This window comes from Phlebotomus argentipes, unplaced genomic scaffold, assembly GCF_947086385.1.
Source record: "Phlebotomus argentipes unplaced genomic scaffold, Phlebotomus argentipes genome assembly scaffold_18, whole genome shotgun sequence".
NCBI classification, from domain to species: Eukaryota; Metazoa; Arthropoda; class Insecta; order Diptera; family Psychodidae; genus Phlebotomus; species Phlebotomus argentipes.
Genome location: NW_026776177.1, coordinates 2,189,483 through 2,205,790, shown reverse-complemented (window position 1 = coordinate 2,205,790; position 16,308 = coordinate 2,189,483). Strand labels below are relative to the sequence as shown.

General features: G+C 41.9%; 5 protein-coding genes across 7 annotated transcripts; 1 reads left to right on the top strand and 4 right to left on the bottom strand.

Annotated features, from left to right (window-relative positions):
- Positions 1-831: 831 nt before the first annotated feature.
- On the top strand, positions 832-3,060 carry LOC132260282 (syntaxin-6). 2 transcript variants are annotated; one of them, XM_059758299.1, is made up of 5 exons: positions 832-1,348; positions 1,486-1,643; positions 2,161-2,700; positions 2,767-2,879; positions 2,946-3,060. In XM_059758299.1, the coding sequence occupies exons 1-4, from the start codon at positions 1,314-1,316 to the stop codon at positions 2,841-2,843; spliced, it is 810 nt and encodes a 269-aa protein (XP_059614282.1). In that variant the 5' UTR covers positions 832-1,313; the 3' UTR covers positions 2,844-2,879; positions 2,946-3,060. The 2 variants fall into 2 exon arrangements, with proteins under 2 accessions (XP_059614282.1, XP_059614281.1); XM_059758298.1 differs by having other exon boundaries at positions 833-1,348; positions 2,767-2,889; positions 2,946-3,059.
- Positions 3,061-3,456: 396 nt separating this feature from the next.
- On the bottom strand, positions 3,457-5,121 carry LOC132260281 (selenocysteine-specific elongation factor). The gene is made up of 2 exons (XM_059758297.1): positions 4,972-5,121; positions 3,457-4,915 (listed from the first exon to the last, which is right to left on the bottom strand). The coding sequence occupies exons 1-2, from the start codon at positions 5,096-5,098 to the stop codon at positions 3,498-3,500; spliced, it is 1,545 nt and encodes a 514-aa protein (XP_059614280.1). The 5' UTR covers positions 5,099-5,121; the 3' UTR covers positions 3,457-3,497.
- Positions 5,122-5,810: 689 nt separating this feature from the next.
- On the bottom strand, positions 5,811-9,317 carry LOC132260835 (vesicular glutamate transporter 1-like). The gene is made up of 5 exons (XM_059759195.1): positions 9,023-9,317; positions 7,528-7,834; positions 6,916-7,459; positions 6,342-6,618; positions 5,811-6,275 (listed from the first exon to the last, which is right to left on the bottom strand). Exons 1-5 carry the CDS (start codon positions 9,076-9,078, stop codon positions 5,951-5,953), a joined length of 1,509 nt encoding a protein of 502 aa, XP_059615178.1. The 5' UTR covers positions 9,079-9,317; the 3' UTR covers positions 5,811-5,950.
- A 1,837-nt stretch (positions 9,318-11,154) lies between these two features.
- LOC132259795 (zinc finger protein 319-like) lies at positions 11,155-12,727 on the bottom strand. Of its 2 annotated transcripts, none has more exons than XM_059757558.1 (3): positions 12,465-12,727; positions 11,618-12,403; positions 11,155-11,562 (listed from the first exon to the last, which is right to left on the bottom strand). In XM_059757558.1, exons 1-3 carry the CDS (start codon positions 12,575-12,577, stop codon positions 11,190-11,192), a joined length of 1,272 nt encoding a protein of 423 aa, XP_059613541.1. In that variant the 5' UTR covers positions 12,578-12,727; the 3' UTR covers positions 11,155-11,189. The 2 variants fall into 2 exon arrangements, with proteins under 2 accessions (XP_059613541.1, XP_059613542.1); XM_059757559.1 differs by having other exon boundaries at positions 11,155-11,556.
- Positions 12,728-12,773: 46 nt separating this feature from the next.
- On the bottom strand, positions 12,774-13,382 carry LOC132260868 (uncharacterized). The gene is made up of 2 exons (XM_059759250.1): positions 13,326-13,382; positions 12,774-13,262 (listed from the first exon to the last, which is right to left on the bottom strand). Exons 1-2 carry the CDS (start codon positions 13,380-13,382, stop codon positions 12,774-12,776), a joined length of 546 nt encoding a protein of 181 aa, XP_059615233.1.
- Between the last annotated feature and the right edge of the window lie 2,926 nt (positions 13,383-16,308).

Genomic DNA, 16,308 nt, shown 5'->3' with positions numbered 1-16,308 from the left:
TGTATTAAAAGGAGTTTAATCTGTAAAATCCTATCTTAATTAAATATTCTCAATTAAATAATTGAATATTGATTTTTGCCTCTCAAGTAATAGGAATTTGAATAGAAATAATCGAAGACGATTATTTTTCAAGGAAAATTTCAAAATAATAAAAAAAACATTAATTATATTTAAATATTATCAGAATATTTAATGAAAATTGAAATTTAAATAGCAAAAAAGTCACTAAATTTGCCAAAAGCTAAATTTGAACACCTAAAATTAGGAGGAAATACAATCGGAACTCTAACATTGCTTTAAAATTTAATTTGCTGCCCTCTGGTGGCAATATGTGGAGAAAATAATCAAATATTAAATTTTTTTTTGGCATAATCAAGAAAAGACTAAATAATCACAAAGTCAATGGTTTGAAATCACGAGAGATTTTCCCCTTGATTTATTCTCGTAATTTATGAGTTTCTCTATAATTTAACGTTTAGCATGAATTTGTATTAATCATTTTCATTAAGAGACTCTCTTAAACGGGGAAACCCCTTTTAAACTTCTTATTGGAGTTTCATTTCTCTGGCATTATTTGGTGTGATCTTCCAAACAGAAAATTGAAGAATGTCTAGAGTTTTACAAGATTTACCCCATAAAATTGCTTTGAAAGCAAGGATTTTCTCAGTTTTGAAGCATTTCTTAAAATCTCTTCAACACAACGCTTCAGCGTTCAAAGAGACTTTGCGCTGCTTTGCCGCCAGACGCTGGTGTGGCGCTGGCGGCGGTCTCCGCTGTGCCGTGCTTCAGTGGAAAGATTCTGTGCGTGCGAGGGTGTCGAGCTATCCACCCTTTTCCATTGCAGGGGAATTTTCCAGAGTTTTCCGGTGGCCAGCAAGAGACGACCTGATGCTGCGGCCTCTACCCCTGCGACAGTGACTCACTGGGATCAATACGGGTGAGTTCATCAATAATTCTTCACGTTCCATCGCGAAGGAAAAGCGCTTCGGTGGAAAAGCGATGTAGTGCCACAAGGGATCGAGCCAAAACAATTCCCCCCAAATTGAGTCCAAACAAAACTCTTGAACTTTTTTGTACAAACAACAACAAAACAATACCCAAAGCCAAACGATATTAAGACGCTTAGTGAAGAAGAATTTTTTTTTGTAAAAGGTGCAAAGAGACATTTTGTAGTGCGTGGAAATTTTCTCGTCTCGCTCTGTGTGCTGTTTTTCCTCCCTGAGATTGCGGGGGAGCGCGAGAACCCCTCCATGTTTTCCACATTCTCAGCCATTCCGCCTTGTGTTTAGTTTCTCCGCCGCCCTCAGCGTGTCATGTCTTTGGAGGATCCCTTCTTTGTTGTCAAGGAGTAAGTTGGAGGCTTTCTCACGCCCGGAGCCGCGCTCCTTGGGCAGTGGGATTAAGGTTACTCCGGCGTTTGATCGATTTTCCGTGACATTCATTTTTCTTTCTCTCTCTTTCTCACCCTTTTTCCTCCTCCCCCAGCGAGGTTTTCAAAGCGCTCAACAAGACACGCGGACTGTATCTGAGGTGGCGCGAATTGGGAGACTCCAGCGGAGCCGAAGTCGAGTGGACAACGACTGAGCTGAGGAATTCCCTGCGGAGCATTGAATGGGACTTGGAGGACCTCGAGGACACCATAGATATCCTTTTAACAAGCACCAAAGCGGCCCCTTTATCGCTCCCAAGGGCGGCTTTCGCGTCTCATGAATGGAAATCGAGGTCATTTCTGTTGATAATTTCACGCCAAGCCCGAGGGATTCACTCGATTCACTCGTGCCAATTCCACCACAGGAAGATTCATGACCGAAATTGGGCAAATGATAAGATATGGGGATAATTAGGTAGCTGAATTCCTCTTCTATTACTTGGCCAACAATCAAGATTTTGCGGATTTTCTCACCTATTTTCCATCCGCACAAAAATGACGTAAAACTGATGAAAATGCCCTAACTTAATAGAGTTTATTCGCTCCAAAAGTGGGCTGTATTTTGCCACCCTCTCTCTCAACTCACCTTTCTGCCTCCCTCCGAAAAACACGGAAGAGAATTTAAATTGGGCAAAAGGCTCCCCATAGCGTGACCCTCCTTAATTATCCATTAATTTTGCGCGAAAATCAATGAAGCTTGCAGGGGTGAAAATTCCTTAACTGCGGCACACGAATCGTCGAGAAGAACCCGAGCAAGTTTAAGATCGACAATCGGGAGCTGATCACGCGGCGCCACTTCATCGAGGCCACGCGGCATGAAGTGAAGTCGATGAAGGATGAGATCTGCGTGAGTCGAAGTCGCGACAGAGACATCACAGCCCGTCAGCCACTCCTGGACGCGCCCACGGACAGCCCAAGCGTGATCACCGCTCCGCCGTCCCTCATGAGCTCCGCCACGCAGAATCTGGCCTCCGCGGCCGCCCGCCACAGCGGCACCAAGTACTCAAAGCTGGAAAACACCCTGGACAGCCCCACGCACTTCCTCGGCGAGAGCGTGTCCGCGCAGCAGCGCATGTTCCAGAGCCAGGATGAGCAGCTGGACGTGATCAGCGACTCCATCGGCACGCTCAAGACCGTGTCGCGGCAGATCAACACGGAACTGGACGAGCAGGCGGTGATGCTGGATGATTTCGGGAACGAGCTGGACAACACGGACTCCAAACTGGACTCCACCATGAAGAAGATGGCCAAAGTCCTTCACATGACGAATGGTGAGCGCAGTGGATTGAGTGCTTGAGAATTGCGGACTAATGAGTGTGTTTTTTCTGCCTCTGCAGACAGTCGACAGTGGATGGCCATCGGAGTTCTGTCCCTGGTCCTTCTGATTGTGATAATCCTATTCATTCTGCTGTAAGGAAGAGGCCGAAGAGGAGTATTTACGACGAGAGAAGTAAAGACAGGTGATTATCTCGTCAAATTGTCCCAAAATCACTCAATTAACTCTCTATTCTTCCAGTTGAGGCGCATGTAAATTGAAAAAGACAACTTATCGTGTACTTTAGAGCGGAAGAGGAAGTCTGACACGCATTTTGCGTGTGCAGAATCACGGAGAATGATCGCAAAAGAAGAGGAGTTTGATAGACCTTAAGGCCATCATAAAAACGTAATCCAATTATTTTATGTAAAAGAAAGAGAGAGACAGTTTAAAAATGTGTCCCTCGGGGGTTAAATTTACGGGGTGGCGCACGAAGATTAGCATGGAAAATATTGTATTCAAAAGTAGAGAAATGGAAAAAAAATCATTTTTTTATTGTATTTAACAAAAAAAGGAATAATAACAGAGTGGATGAACTCAAAAACGAAATAATTCTTCCTGATCAACGTTTCTCAAATCATTTTTTGCATAGTGAAAGAAAGAGTGAAGTTATTCCAGAAGAAAATCCAAGATTTTACGGGGACCGATTTAACCTAGTCATTTACTTTTAAAACCTATTGTACATACAAAAACCCAGCATTATGAGTATTTATTGTAGATGATGATGATAGGAAATACAAAATTGACTTACCCTCACTGAAGAATTCGCCGCTGGCGATCGTAGATGAACTTCTTGAAGCGCAACTCAACAGCAATTGGTCCGGATTTGCTCTTTATGCTCTCAATTGTGCTGCTTTTCAGCGGTGCTTTGAAGCGCAACTTCACTTTTGACGTCTGGCCGAAAGTGCTCTCAATTGTTCCCACTTCTCCAGTGGCCAATTGGATTTCCATGCCCAGGAAGACTTCGCGACTTCCAGGCTTCAGTAGATTCGCCGCAATGGCTTCGGAATCATTGATCAGTCTCTGGATTGTGCCTCTCTTCGTCTTTTCCTTGAAGATTTTCAGTCTGGGGAGGAAGTTTGTGGTGAAATCCTTGTCTTCTGTCACTTCCAGGAGATTCCCAAAGAAGGCAAGACGACAGGAAGTTGTTGCAACATCGAGATCTAGTTTCGAAGCGATCACAAGCATCTCTGGGATGACAGGAATCGGTCTTTCGAACTGAAGCAACACGAAGACGTTCTCGGGAAGAGATTGTGCATCTTCGACAGGCATTTCCTCGAGGAATTTGTACTCATGATCAAAAGAGAAGCTTGAAATCTTCCCGGAAAACAGAACAACACTGGCTAGAACTGTTTCGTGGCCAGCAGTGATGTGGAATTTCTGGCTAGAGGCGATTCCTGAGCGGTAGAATGAGATCCGGGAGAGCTTAATGATGCCACAGCGACACTGAATAATGCTGCCGGACTTGCAGATGAATCCTCTTTCCAGTGCTTTGGAATCGAATTGAGTAATGCTGATTCCTATGCGATCTCCTTGCTTGGCCTCTTGCAGCGGTTCCTTGAACATCTGGATGGACTTCACCTTCCGGGAGAGCTTCAACTGAGCCACTTCCACTTCATCACTCACTCGGACGCTGCCCTGAAGCACAGTTCCCGTGCAAATCGTCCCTTGGCCACGAATACTGAAGCAGTGATCAACGGCAAAGAGGAAAGGCTTGTCCGTTCGCCGACTTGGAATGAAGGAGAATGACTTTATGGTGTCCAGGAGAAGCTGAAGATTCTCTCCAGTTGTGGCTGAGACGGGAACCACAGGAGATCCCAGAATATTGAGACTTTCGAGAGTGATTTTCATCCTCTTCGTCATCTTCTCAATCACCTGATGTTTCTTGTCCTCCAGCAAGTCTATTTTGTTCAGCACCACCAACATCTTCTTGCACGTCAGCTGGCCGATCACGATGCACTCCGCCGTTTGCGTCTGAATCCCTTTCACTGCGTCCAGCACCAGAATCATGAAGTCTATTATCTGAGCTCCACTGATGATCGTCCGGATGAGGCTTGCATGACCAGGACAGTCGACGAAGGTGTACTGAAGCTTGTCGTCTACATTGGGAGACTCCAAGTGACTCGGTAGATCAACTTGGAGAGCACTGAAGCCCAAATCCAGCGTGATTCCTGGAAAAACACAGACTGTCAGTGAGGCTTCGCGGATTGCCATGTGCTGAACTCACCTCTTTCCTGGGATTGTGGACTCTTGTCAAACGCCCCCGTGCTGGCTATGGCACTCAGGGCTTTGGCCAGAGTCGTTTTCCCAGAATCCACATGTCCTAATATTCCAATATTCAGATTTATCGGCATATTTTCCGGCAGCACGAAAATCACTCCTTCTGTTTACTGTTTGCTGAATTCCAGTGTTCGCCACCTGAGCGCTGCCGATCAGGCGGCAAATTTCCTGGATAAGCGCGCTTTTTTTCTCGATAAAGCCGATAAAGCTCAGGAAATTAAATATATTTCAAGTGGAAAATAAAATAGCACAGATTACAAATTATCGTTTTATTATCTGACTCTTTTCTGCAAACATTTCGTGCTTAATGAGCTCCTCACACGATTAAATCATTGCTAGTCGGAAAATGAAAATTGTTTCAAAGAATTTCACACTTTTATCAAAACTCGTTTTGTACTATTGCAAGGCGGCACGAGTGATATTATAGCAAATGAGTAGCGAGACGACCGTCAGAACGCTTCAATGTCAATGAAAATTGCATCACGAGTGATTTTGACACACAAAAAAACTACTTTTTTCCCCGGATCGACAAGAACAATGAACGATTTTTGTGGGCGTGAGGAAGTAAATTCAAAAGCACGCTGAAGAGAATAATGGAAATGATAATAATAAACAATAAAATGTGGGTAAAAGTGTAGAAATAACCGTTGAACTAGACATATATTAACAATATTATAATTAATGATGATAATTAATAAATATATTGAGTGATTTTCAGATTTTCTCGTCAAAATAAGCCAAGTTGAGAGAAACTCAGGGTTCTATTCGTGTGGGTCAACTTCATGGGTAAAAGCTTCAGCTCATTTTTACCAGTTTTACATTTAATAGACATAATTCACTACATTCGCACTGGTGGAATTGGTTTTTTGAATAAATTATTGCAACTTAATATCACTAAAAGTGGATAGAAAAAGCAGAGCTTTGCGCTACTCGTCCATCTCCATGGCCTCGTTCTTGATGCCATTCTTCTCGGTGGTGGATTTCTTGGGACTCTCGAGCTGCTCCAGGGATTTCTCGCCGGCCGTGGCCCAAGGCTGGAGCTCTCCTGACGACCAGAACCAGTAAATGACGCATCCAACGCAGTAGATTCCGGATGTGATGTAGAAGACAATCTGCCACTGCTCCTTGGTTCTGTCCTTGGTGATCACGCCGGTCAGGAGTGGACTGACAATGCCAGGAATTGTGCCGATCATGTTGGAAAAGCCCAGAATGACTGAGGCATGATTGGGAGCCAGATCAAGAGGATTTACTCTGAGAAGAAGAATTGAGAAATGTGGTTAAAAGATCGGTTTGGGCGACAGATGCTGCTCGACTCACATAAATCCTGACCAGGCGAAGGCTCCCAGTCCCACAGCCACTGTGATACTGGCCACAGTTCCCGTGGGATCCAGCAGATAAGCCGCCAGCATCATGAAGACCGTCTGGCCGAGGAAGGCGCCGCAGTTGAAGTACTTCCTGACCTGAGATGTGGTCAGATAGCCCTTGACCTGACTCCAGTCCGCCAGGTAGCCGGAAATGCCCAAAAGACTGCCCATGACGAGGTAGGGAATAGCCGAGATGAAACCAGTTTTGCCCAGTTCAAAGCCAAGAGTGTCTGGAAGAGGCGTAAAATGTTCTTGAGCAATTAACATTGTTTGCACACTTCTAAAAATATCAAAAATACCAGACTTTATAGTGAAAATATTTGAAGAACAAAAATGAAAGATTGATTGTTATGCAAATTAAACTTGTTAGCATGCATTGAGCGCGATATTTCGGCCGCAAGAAGATTAATGGTTGTTTTTTTCTTGTTTGTGAGAAAACAACTTGTCCAGTTCAACGTGATTTGCATCATTGTTTAATTGGGACTTTCCGTGAGAGGGGAAAAAGAATCTCCGCAACACGTGCTTACCCTTGAGGAATGTCGGAAGCTGCGTGAGAAGTGTGTAGAATCCCCAATTCTCCGCGAAGTTTGACGCCACGATGGCCCAGACGGCGGCCGAGGTGAAGATGGCCTTCCAGGGATGCTTGATGTTCCTCTTCTCATTGGGATCTCCAATGCTGCGCTCGATGTACTCACGCTCCTGATCACTGATGAAGGGATCACACTCTGGCCCGGCTCTGACGATGAGGAACCACGCCACAAGCCACACACATCCGATGCCGCCGAAGACGTAGAAGACACTCTGCCAGCCGAATCTGCCCGCCAGGACGCCGGACAAGGGCATGGCGACCACGGTTCCAGCATAGTTTCCCGCATAGGCGATTGTGGCCATTCTGGAGCGCTCATAGACTGGCGCCCAGCGCGCCCAAACGGCGTGAATGCAGGGAAAAGTGACGCCCTCGAACACACCCTCGATTATCCTCACCGCCATCAGCATCCAGACACTGTGGGTGGCCGCGACGGGCGTGAGCAGGGTCAGGATGGCGGTCATGCCAATGCCAGCCCCAAAAACCTACGCAAAAACCCGTCATTAAACACTGATTCAGAGAAGATCAGAGAAGATCGAGGATCAGGACTCACGTAATGACCACCGATTTTGGACGCCAGAACGCCGCCCAGAAATTGCGTCCAGATGTAGCCGTAGAAGAAGGAACTCAGCACCAGTCCTTGCTGAGTTGAGTCCCACTCAAACTCCTGATGCTCCACAACTGTGCCATTCTCAAGAGTCACTTTGACTTTCTCCGTCATGGCCACAATAGCCACGCTGAGATTCACTCTCAATGCGTAGACGTTGAAGAATCCGAAGAAGGCCATCATCACGACAATGTAGCGCCTCTTCTGCCAGAACTTCCACGTCAAGCCATCCTCCAGCGTCTTGGCATCATCGCTAGAAGAGGTCGATTTTGATTTGAAAGTTCGTTTGCACCGTTTCTATCACGTGCGATTATTGAACTTGTGATAACCGCATTTAAGATTAAGATTATCCCGGGGTAATCAGTTTGAATTACAACTTCTAAGAATTTCCAGCTGGCTCGTGTATCTGGACACAAGTTCAATGGCAAGGTTCGTGGTATTCCCAATCTCTTACCTTATAAAGATTATCGAGAAAGTTATAATTGTCTGCACAATCTGAAGCTAATAATTTACTGCGATAATGAACCAATAAATTGATTTCTATATCAATGAATGAGCTTTTTTTGACGTGCAGAAAAAGATAATATGACAATCTTATCACTGGAAATTCTTCAGTTCTTTATGGCAATAATTAAAATTTTATATCATATTCATATCTAATTGCACGACTTGCTTACATAGATCGGTAATTATATAATAAATATTCCCACTCAATGACTTTTTTGGACACCTGAGCGGCCTCAAACGTGTCGAACATTATTATAGAATGTCTTGAGGTCACAATTTCAAGATTGAAGTTGACAAATTGATTATCTGTGCTTTCGCCTCGCGATCGTCCCAATTTTGCCAATTAACGCGACGCTAAGTGATCCTCTTCGGATGCTTTTGTGTCTCGAATAAAGAGTGACCAATTTTCCTCCTTCACCCCCATAATTTCTCCATGCCTGAAGAAGAAGAAGGAGACAAATAAAAGGACAACGCCTTTCGAGACGCCGTGCGGAAAATACAATTGAGTTATTAAGGAAAATTGGCCGTTCCGTGTCTTTTTCAATAATCAATTCACTTGGCCGTTGAACACACCAAAGCACGCTTTTGAGTGAATGATTATCATTGGAAATGGAGTTGGAAAAAATATATAATATGATGCACTCGCGAAGGCCAAGATTCCATCAATGGGATGTTTTATTTAGCCACACGCTCTCAATTGATCTCCCGCGCACATAATTCAATCTCCCCTCAGTTTTCCGCCTTGTTGATTATCTGGCAATTTGTGATAATGCAAATTGAATTTTACCACGAATCATGTGGAAAAGCTGGGAAAGCGTCATGTACGCCATATGGCATTGCCACAATTATACTTAAGAGAGAGACAAGATGACCGTGGAATCCGCATTGACGCAAAATCGCGTGCAATTTCTATCAACTTCTATAGCAAAATCACCTGTCCGGAGAACTCTTCATCGGCTTCTGGAGCGACACATCGTAGTTCTTGGTCATTGTTCTCCTTCACTCTCTCTTCCCTTTGTCCAAATTCACTGAAAGCTCTCTCACTAGCGCACTAATTTATATTGAAGATTGCGTCACATCACTTTTGGCATTTTCTGCGATCATTAAAAAAACATGTCTTGCAAAATTTGTAGTCAAGGCAGCAATTTGGTGGAATGTTAATCGTCGGGACAGGTAAAAAAAAGTCGCGTGACTGGCGCTGATGATCTCTGCTGGAAAGCACAACACGGACTGAAGCAGTTGGAAGCGCGTGGTCCTCTTATAAAATAACGACGACAGTGGAAGGGATTATCAGAGACAAACTGCGACTTTGGCTAAAATTCTATGAATTCTCCGTGTGTGCCGAATAAATGCAGAGCAACGAAAGGGAATTTTTCCTGGAAACACGTGCGATTTTCTGACAAACATCTCAAGTTTCTTTAGTTCTCCTTTGCAATTTGATTGATTTCAACGATGAAGAGACATTAAATTCCCAACCACAGACGTAGAAATAAAACAATTTAGATCAGTTGAGTAAAACCCACGCCAAGTTCATTGATAAACTGTTGTTAACTGGAAGTTTATAATGCATTTACGATCGTATTTCCAGAGTTTACAGCACAAACGTGTTAATGGCTTCGGGACAGATTAGGCACAGTCGAGGTTTTTTCTTCTTCTCTTAATGATTGCACTGATCTTCAGAGAGATCATCAAGACATCATATAATTCCCGCTTGTTGATCTGTGAAGGATCTCCAATTGTTCTTCTTTAGAATTGCCGAAAGGTCGTTGTTTCTTCACTTTATTGACTTTTATCAATTATATCGTGGTTATCAGATAGTGCGCAGCATTAGAGCTTTGTCTTTTTATATCATCCAACTATATTGCATTGTTTAATTAACTTATCATTCCGGAGAAATTTGTTTATTAATAGGTCACTGAAATTCGATGAAATTCGGTTCAATATTCCCTTAATCACATGAATCATTCACGTGAATTGTTCCCATTCAGTGTAGAAAAATTGTAGAGAGAGAGAAAAGTCAAGGATTCATCGCAATCAAAGACTAAAGTTAATGCCTCTGTAAAGCCCGCATCCACAGATAGGAAGGCAGAATTGCAGCCCAGCAACTCACTTCTGTTCGTCGAGATATCATCTCGGGGACTCACTCAGTCTGCAAATGTTCCTGACACAGTTACTGAATGCCATCAATAAGACGTTGAATTCTTGGGTTGCTTTCAGCCAGAATTGAAAGCTTTCGGCACTTAGCCAAGCCAAGGGGAACATGTTATGGTAAGAAGTGGTGTACAGCTCAGTAGAAGTATTTGGAAGTGAAAATGCTTGAATATTTTCAAAATCGTTTGTTTAAAAGTGCCTTTCAAAAGGAAATAAACGCAATATTTGAAGGTAAAGAATTGTTCTCTACGCTTTTTCTCTTTTTTCAAGGTTATGAAATGTTTTTAAGACGTTTAAGACAAACTTTGCCACTAAATAACCTAAAAAATCATTCTTTCTTGCGCCAAAGATGGTAAATTCAGTATTCACTAACGAAATATTAATGAAATCTGATGAAGATCACAAGTTTTCAATGTTAAACTGTGTTAAGATTGATCATAACCTCTAAAACATTGTTTCAGGATACAAAATTGTCTATTTTAAGAGAGGTTTCATTGATTTTTCATTGATCTGGGAAACAATATTCCACAAATTTGCATTTAAAAGATTCTGAATAAGTTTCTTTCAAGCATTTTTCTAGATTTCACGAGATAATTTTTAGGTTATGATCCAAAGTGCATTCAAAAGAGCGATTGAAAATTATATAACATGAAAATATCCACTGGAAACTTCAAATTCTTCTAAAATACTGCTTTTCCGTAAATTTTTAAGGTCATACAAGTATTTCGTCTTTTCAGGTGAAACACTTCTAAATTTGAGGTTATGATACTTTAGGCGGTTGAAAAAACGCATATTTTAATCACTGCCAAAAGTTCAGAAGTTGTGTACACCGTTCAGCTGCATTATCTCCCCCTTGGGCCAAGCAAATATTGAAATTGCGATAATTGATCATAAAAGAAACCATCGTGAATCCTTTTTCCTACAAAATACATCATTTATTGACTTAATCTTTAAGCAACTTCAGATTTAATCGAAATCTTCCCATTAGGATTCGCGCGGGACTTATTTTCGAGGCAAATTTTATAATGCCGCGCCAACATGAGCTTTGTGCGAAAGCTCACAGAACAGAGATCACAGGAGAAAGAAGGTCTGTGATTATGTGTTCGTCCGCATTTGGAGCCCCTCAAGTGATGTTGCAGGGACCTTTTGTGCAAATATGTTTGGCCGCAAGCCTTACAGGATATGATTGACCGAATATCATCGTGAGTTTCCATGTGCGTTCGCAAGTGATCCTTTCGCTTGAACTTGAGAAAGCACGTGGAACACTTGAAGCGCCGTTCGTTGAGGACTTTCGTCTTTTCACGGTTCGTGAGTTGGCTGAAACTGGAAGAAAATTCTTAATATTCTGACCAACAAAAGATTACTTTATCTTCGGTACTTTAACTTTGGCTGGGTCTTCTCCTTCTTGATGGTTTTCTTCTCGAACTCAAACCAAACTTCAGGCTCCACTGGCTCATCCGACTCCTCGTGGTAAATGTGATCAATTGCAATGTGCTTGTCTAGATTTTTCGTATTCTTGTAGGTCTTTTTGCAAATTTTGCACTTGACGAGATTGGTTTTGCTCGTTTTTCTCGTTTTGCTAGCTCTGCAGTGAAGTATGTGCTTCTTGTAGACGCCCATGTTCTTAAGGGTCACTTCGCACTTGGGACAGCGCATAAGTGACGATTTGTGCACGTAATCGATGTGGGACTTCAAGTAGTCTTTCCGGCGGAAGGTCTTTCCGCACTCCTGGCACGCGAAGGGCTTCAAACTGATGTGAACGGTCACGTGGTTCACCACATTTCTCTCCTGCTTGAACCTCTTCTTGCACACCGGACACTGCAATTTGTTCTTCCGGGAGTCCATCAACTCCTGCACTTTCCTCGCAACTTCACTGTGATCGTCAGACTCATCCACTTCCGATGTCTTGTTCAGGCTGTGCCCAGGAGAGATTGCTGGCGCAGGGAATCGACTGGCCTGAGCCGATGACGCTGTGTTGTAAGGCAGTGTGGTGTTGGTGTGCTTCAGCATGTGCTTCTGCAGGGCAGGAAGATGCTCAAATGTCGCCTCACAGACAAGACACATCAGTTGGTCAGGTTCCTTCAGCTCCAGCGGTTCCTTGACCTGGTCAATCTCCGTAATCTCGAATTGGATCATCTGCTCTCCATTGTCTAATCCCGAATCTCTGGAAAGATAATCTCCAGTGAGCTGAAGAGTTTCTCTTGAGGAAATGCAGGGAATTTTACGTCTGAGCCGGGAATTCATCCTCCGGATTGTCCGTTATGTCCAGCATTGAGTATTCCTCCTTGACAATCGTGTAATCCAACTGGATATCCGACTGATAATCTGGATTTTCCATTTTCGCGTCCGCGTTCCTCAAACACTTTCTTCCAATTTTTGACAGCTTCCACAAGTGCTGTCATGTAATGCTTACCTGTAATGATATTTTGTAACCGCAGCGAATTCCCGCCTTTTTCACCACCTCACAATAAACGAAAAGATACTCAAACTTATAAGCTTGGGAGCAAAAACATGTATTTCTCATCATTAAGGATTTACTCCTTCGCAATCAAAGCGATCCACTTGCTGTTGTAAATCACGTGACGATTTCCATCCTTTTTCACGTGAATTTGGGATTCAATCAAGTATCGCGCCTCCGGAATGTACGAGGGCAGATTCTCTTCGGCAATGTTGAAGCCCTTGATGTGAAATTCACCCTTCTTCACCGGACACTTCAGCGGGAGATTGCCAAACTTCTCAATATCCTTGATGAACATGGAGAGCAGCGGAGCCATCGTGTTGCTCTCGTCGTACTTGCAGAAGTCAATGTCTGTCGCCTTGAGGAGTGGCTTAAACTGACCAGGATCACTTTCAGTTGACGCGGAAATGTCCACAAATACGCCCGAATCCATCTCCTGCAGGATATTCCCGGAAGCATCCACCACAGTCTTTCCATCCTCCGTGCGAATCTCGGCTTTGACTGTGGCAAAACTCGGATCAGTCTCGATTTCAACCTTCTCCAGAGTTATCTTAAACTTCTTCTCCTGTCGAATATGCAATAAAATATTAAAGAAGACTGCAAGATTAGTCTGCAATCAGTATTTTACCTCATCAGCTTCACTCAGAATCGCCACGGAGAGAGTTAAGAGAAAGATTTTCCACATTTTTCCTACACTTTCAGGGTGTTAAATTCAATGAACTGAACAGTTTCACAGAAATTGTGGGATTTTATAGGCAATTTTATATTATAAAAAATGAGCAAATTGCTTCCGTTTATTCGCTCAATTTGCCACTAAAATGTTGGAGATAACGATCAATTTATATCTCAAAGTTGAGCTATAATTTCGATGACCGATGGAAAGATGACATGAAATGCTACTGATATGCATGAAAAAATGTTATTTTAAACAGAAAGGTTGAAACCCTGTTGAAAATCACTTCATTAGTGGATTTCAGAGATCAGAATTTCGCAGGAAACTTCTAACAAATTTCTACGAAAGAATGAAATAAAATAATTTTTTGATTTATAATTAGTGGTTTTATTGAAAAAATTGCATTAAAAGAATTAATTGGAATTTCGAACCACGATTGAAGGAAAATTCAAAGACTCCTAAATTTTTTTAAAGCTTTAAAAGAGTTTTTAAAACGCAATTAAAATGTATTTAAATAAATTTTTCTAAAAGCACTCCCACAATCTCTCTTGTGCATTTAAATAGCGTGATTTTCTTAATAAAACTGTTGAAAATGAAAGATTTGTCTACGGAATTTCATTGAATTATCTGTGGATATTCTTGATAGTGTTTTTTAGATATTTCGATGTCCGGACATCAGAGCACAAAAAGATGACCAGAATCCCAAGAATTTTATTAATTTCATGGTTTTCATCCTATTCTTCTCTTACAGGATTGACAATCTTTTCCTCTGCCAAAAATGCTTCTCAGTTTTCATCATATTCACCTAAACTTTCGCCCAAAAAAGTTACGTGAATAAAAGCACATCAAGACTCTCTATTTGGAGCTTTTAATGAATCTTCTCAATCCTTCCTCGTGACCACAATTTGCAGGAAGACTTTTCATTTCAATCATCAGGACGAGAAGGAAGATTGAGCTTGAAATTCACAAGTGAAGCCTCAACAATTGCATTCAATTGAAGGCCAAGTTTTGGGTTTTTGTGTTTTAATTAGGACCTGGGGGGGGTGGGGGGGTGCCTAATAGCCCAGGTCTTACAAAAATTGCTTAACTTTAAATCGAGTTGATCACATTACGAGTATAACTATATATACTGTACTGTAATCGCGCAAAAAATCGCTCTTCGAGTAGTGAATTGTGAGCATTTATACGTAACACAATTGTGTTATGCTCAAGAAGTTTACCTTAGACAGAAATTATCGTATAGTTAGAATTTGAATCTTAATATTCCTATTTGAATAGCAATTTTAAGAAGATAATTATTATTGTATCATTTAAAAAATCATTAGCAAATTGTGTGTGGAAAATCTCCCGCCAAATTTGCATCCACTTTTTGCAAACTGTCGAATTCATGTTAATTTCACCAAATTATGCGTGTGAAATAACACTAATTGTTACTGATAACATCGAAGATTTGAATAGCGGGACATCGATTATGGGAAATACAACATTTAAAGAGTGAATCAATTAATTATTATGAGCATTTGAGAATTTTCTCAGTCATGGAAAAAAATTGCCTCAGAAACAGCTCGAGTGAAGGAATTATTCTCAAGAACCCTGGAAGTCAAGGGGGAGATGATACAGTCTGAAGTGGTGTACAACTCAGCAGGAGTGCTTAAGAAGTGGAAGTGTTCAAAAATCAACAATATTTCTTTTCAGAGTGCTTCTTTTATTGAGAAATTGACCAGTTTCTTTGGATTTCCTTTAGTTTTTACATAGAAACAGTCATAATAATCATTTTTATAGGTTATGTAACGCATCAGGGACAAATTTAGTGAATATTTCGCATTTAATAAGGCAATTCTGGGCTTTTTGTGCCAAGAAACACTATAAATTAGCGTTAAAATGCAACATAACCTCAAAAAGAATAAGCTAGACTTGAAAAATGTTGATTTTGTTAACATTCTGCACGATTTTGACTCTGAATTAGCAATTTTGAGTTTATTAACAAATTATAAGATATGATTCTGTGATCTGGAAAGCTTTCAAAAGGATTTTCAGCAGATTTTTTAAGGTTATGGTCGGAAAAGACACTCAGAAAGAGTTTTTAAGGCGATTCTTAGAGAAATATCGGGTGGAAATTTATAAATCTGAAAACATCATCCAAGTTTCAAATTTTTACGGTGTTCAGAAGTGGTGTACAGATTGAAGACACATTATCTCCCCCTTGCTGGAAGTTGAGGTGAAATTAGACACCCTCACAAACACTCTGACAGAGATTTTGGCTGTGATTCTCTGGGTGTTCAAGAGCACACTTTGGAGTGACGAAGCCGAAGGCCGAAAACCCCTTCCATTTTGCTTCTTGGCTGAGCTTCTGGTCTCCGAAGACGTCCAACCACATGTGGAATTCCGTCTGACGCTCAGGCAGTCGATCTCGATCTCTTGTCGTGGAATCACGCGCCTCGTCAGCCAGCCGATGATCCGATAGTGTCTTGTGCAAAAAGGTGTCCAGTCTCTTGGATCGATCTTCAATGACAATCCATCAGGTTGGGAAGAATTTCTACTATTGTGTGGGTGTTTTTCAACTGCTTTTTTTCCTTCTTTTTTCTTTCTTCTCCTCTGTTTGGCTTTGGGTAAACATCCAAGACGATGAACTCGTCAATTGCCCATCGAAGCCACACTCTCTGAATTGTGTACGCGAAGGAATTTCAACGAGGGTCGAGAGCAAGAGAGAGAGAGCTCAAGATGTGCTACTGAAAGTTAATACATATTCTCCATGTGATTTTGCCTCACTTTCCGCCAAGTAAAATCATTCGACAAATAATCTTCCTTCCTTCCACTTAAAGAAGCACTCGCGTCTCGTGCAGTGGGATTTCTAAAAAGTTGATGGTTTTCCACAGTCACAAAAACACGTACAAATGTGACCTTTGCCGTTTTGGTGCAATTTCAAATGTATTGGTCG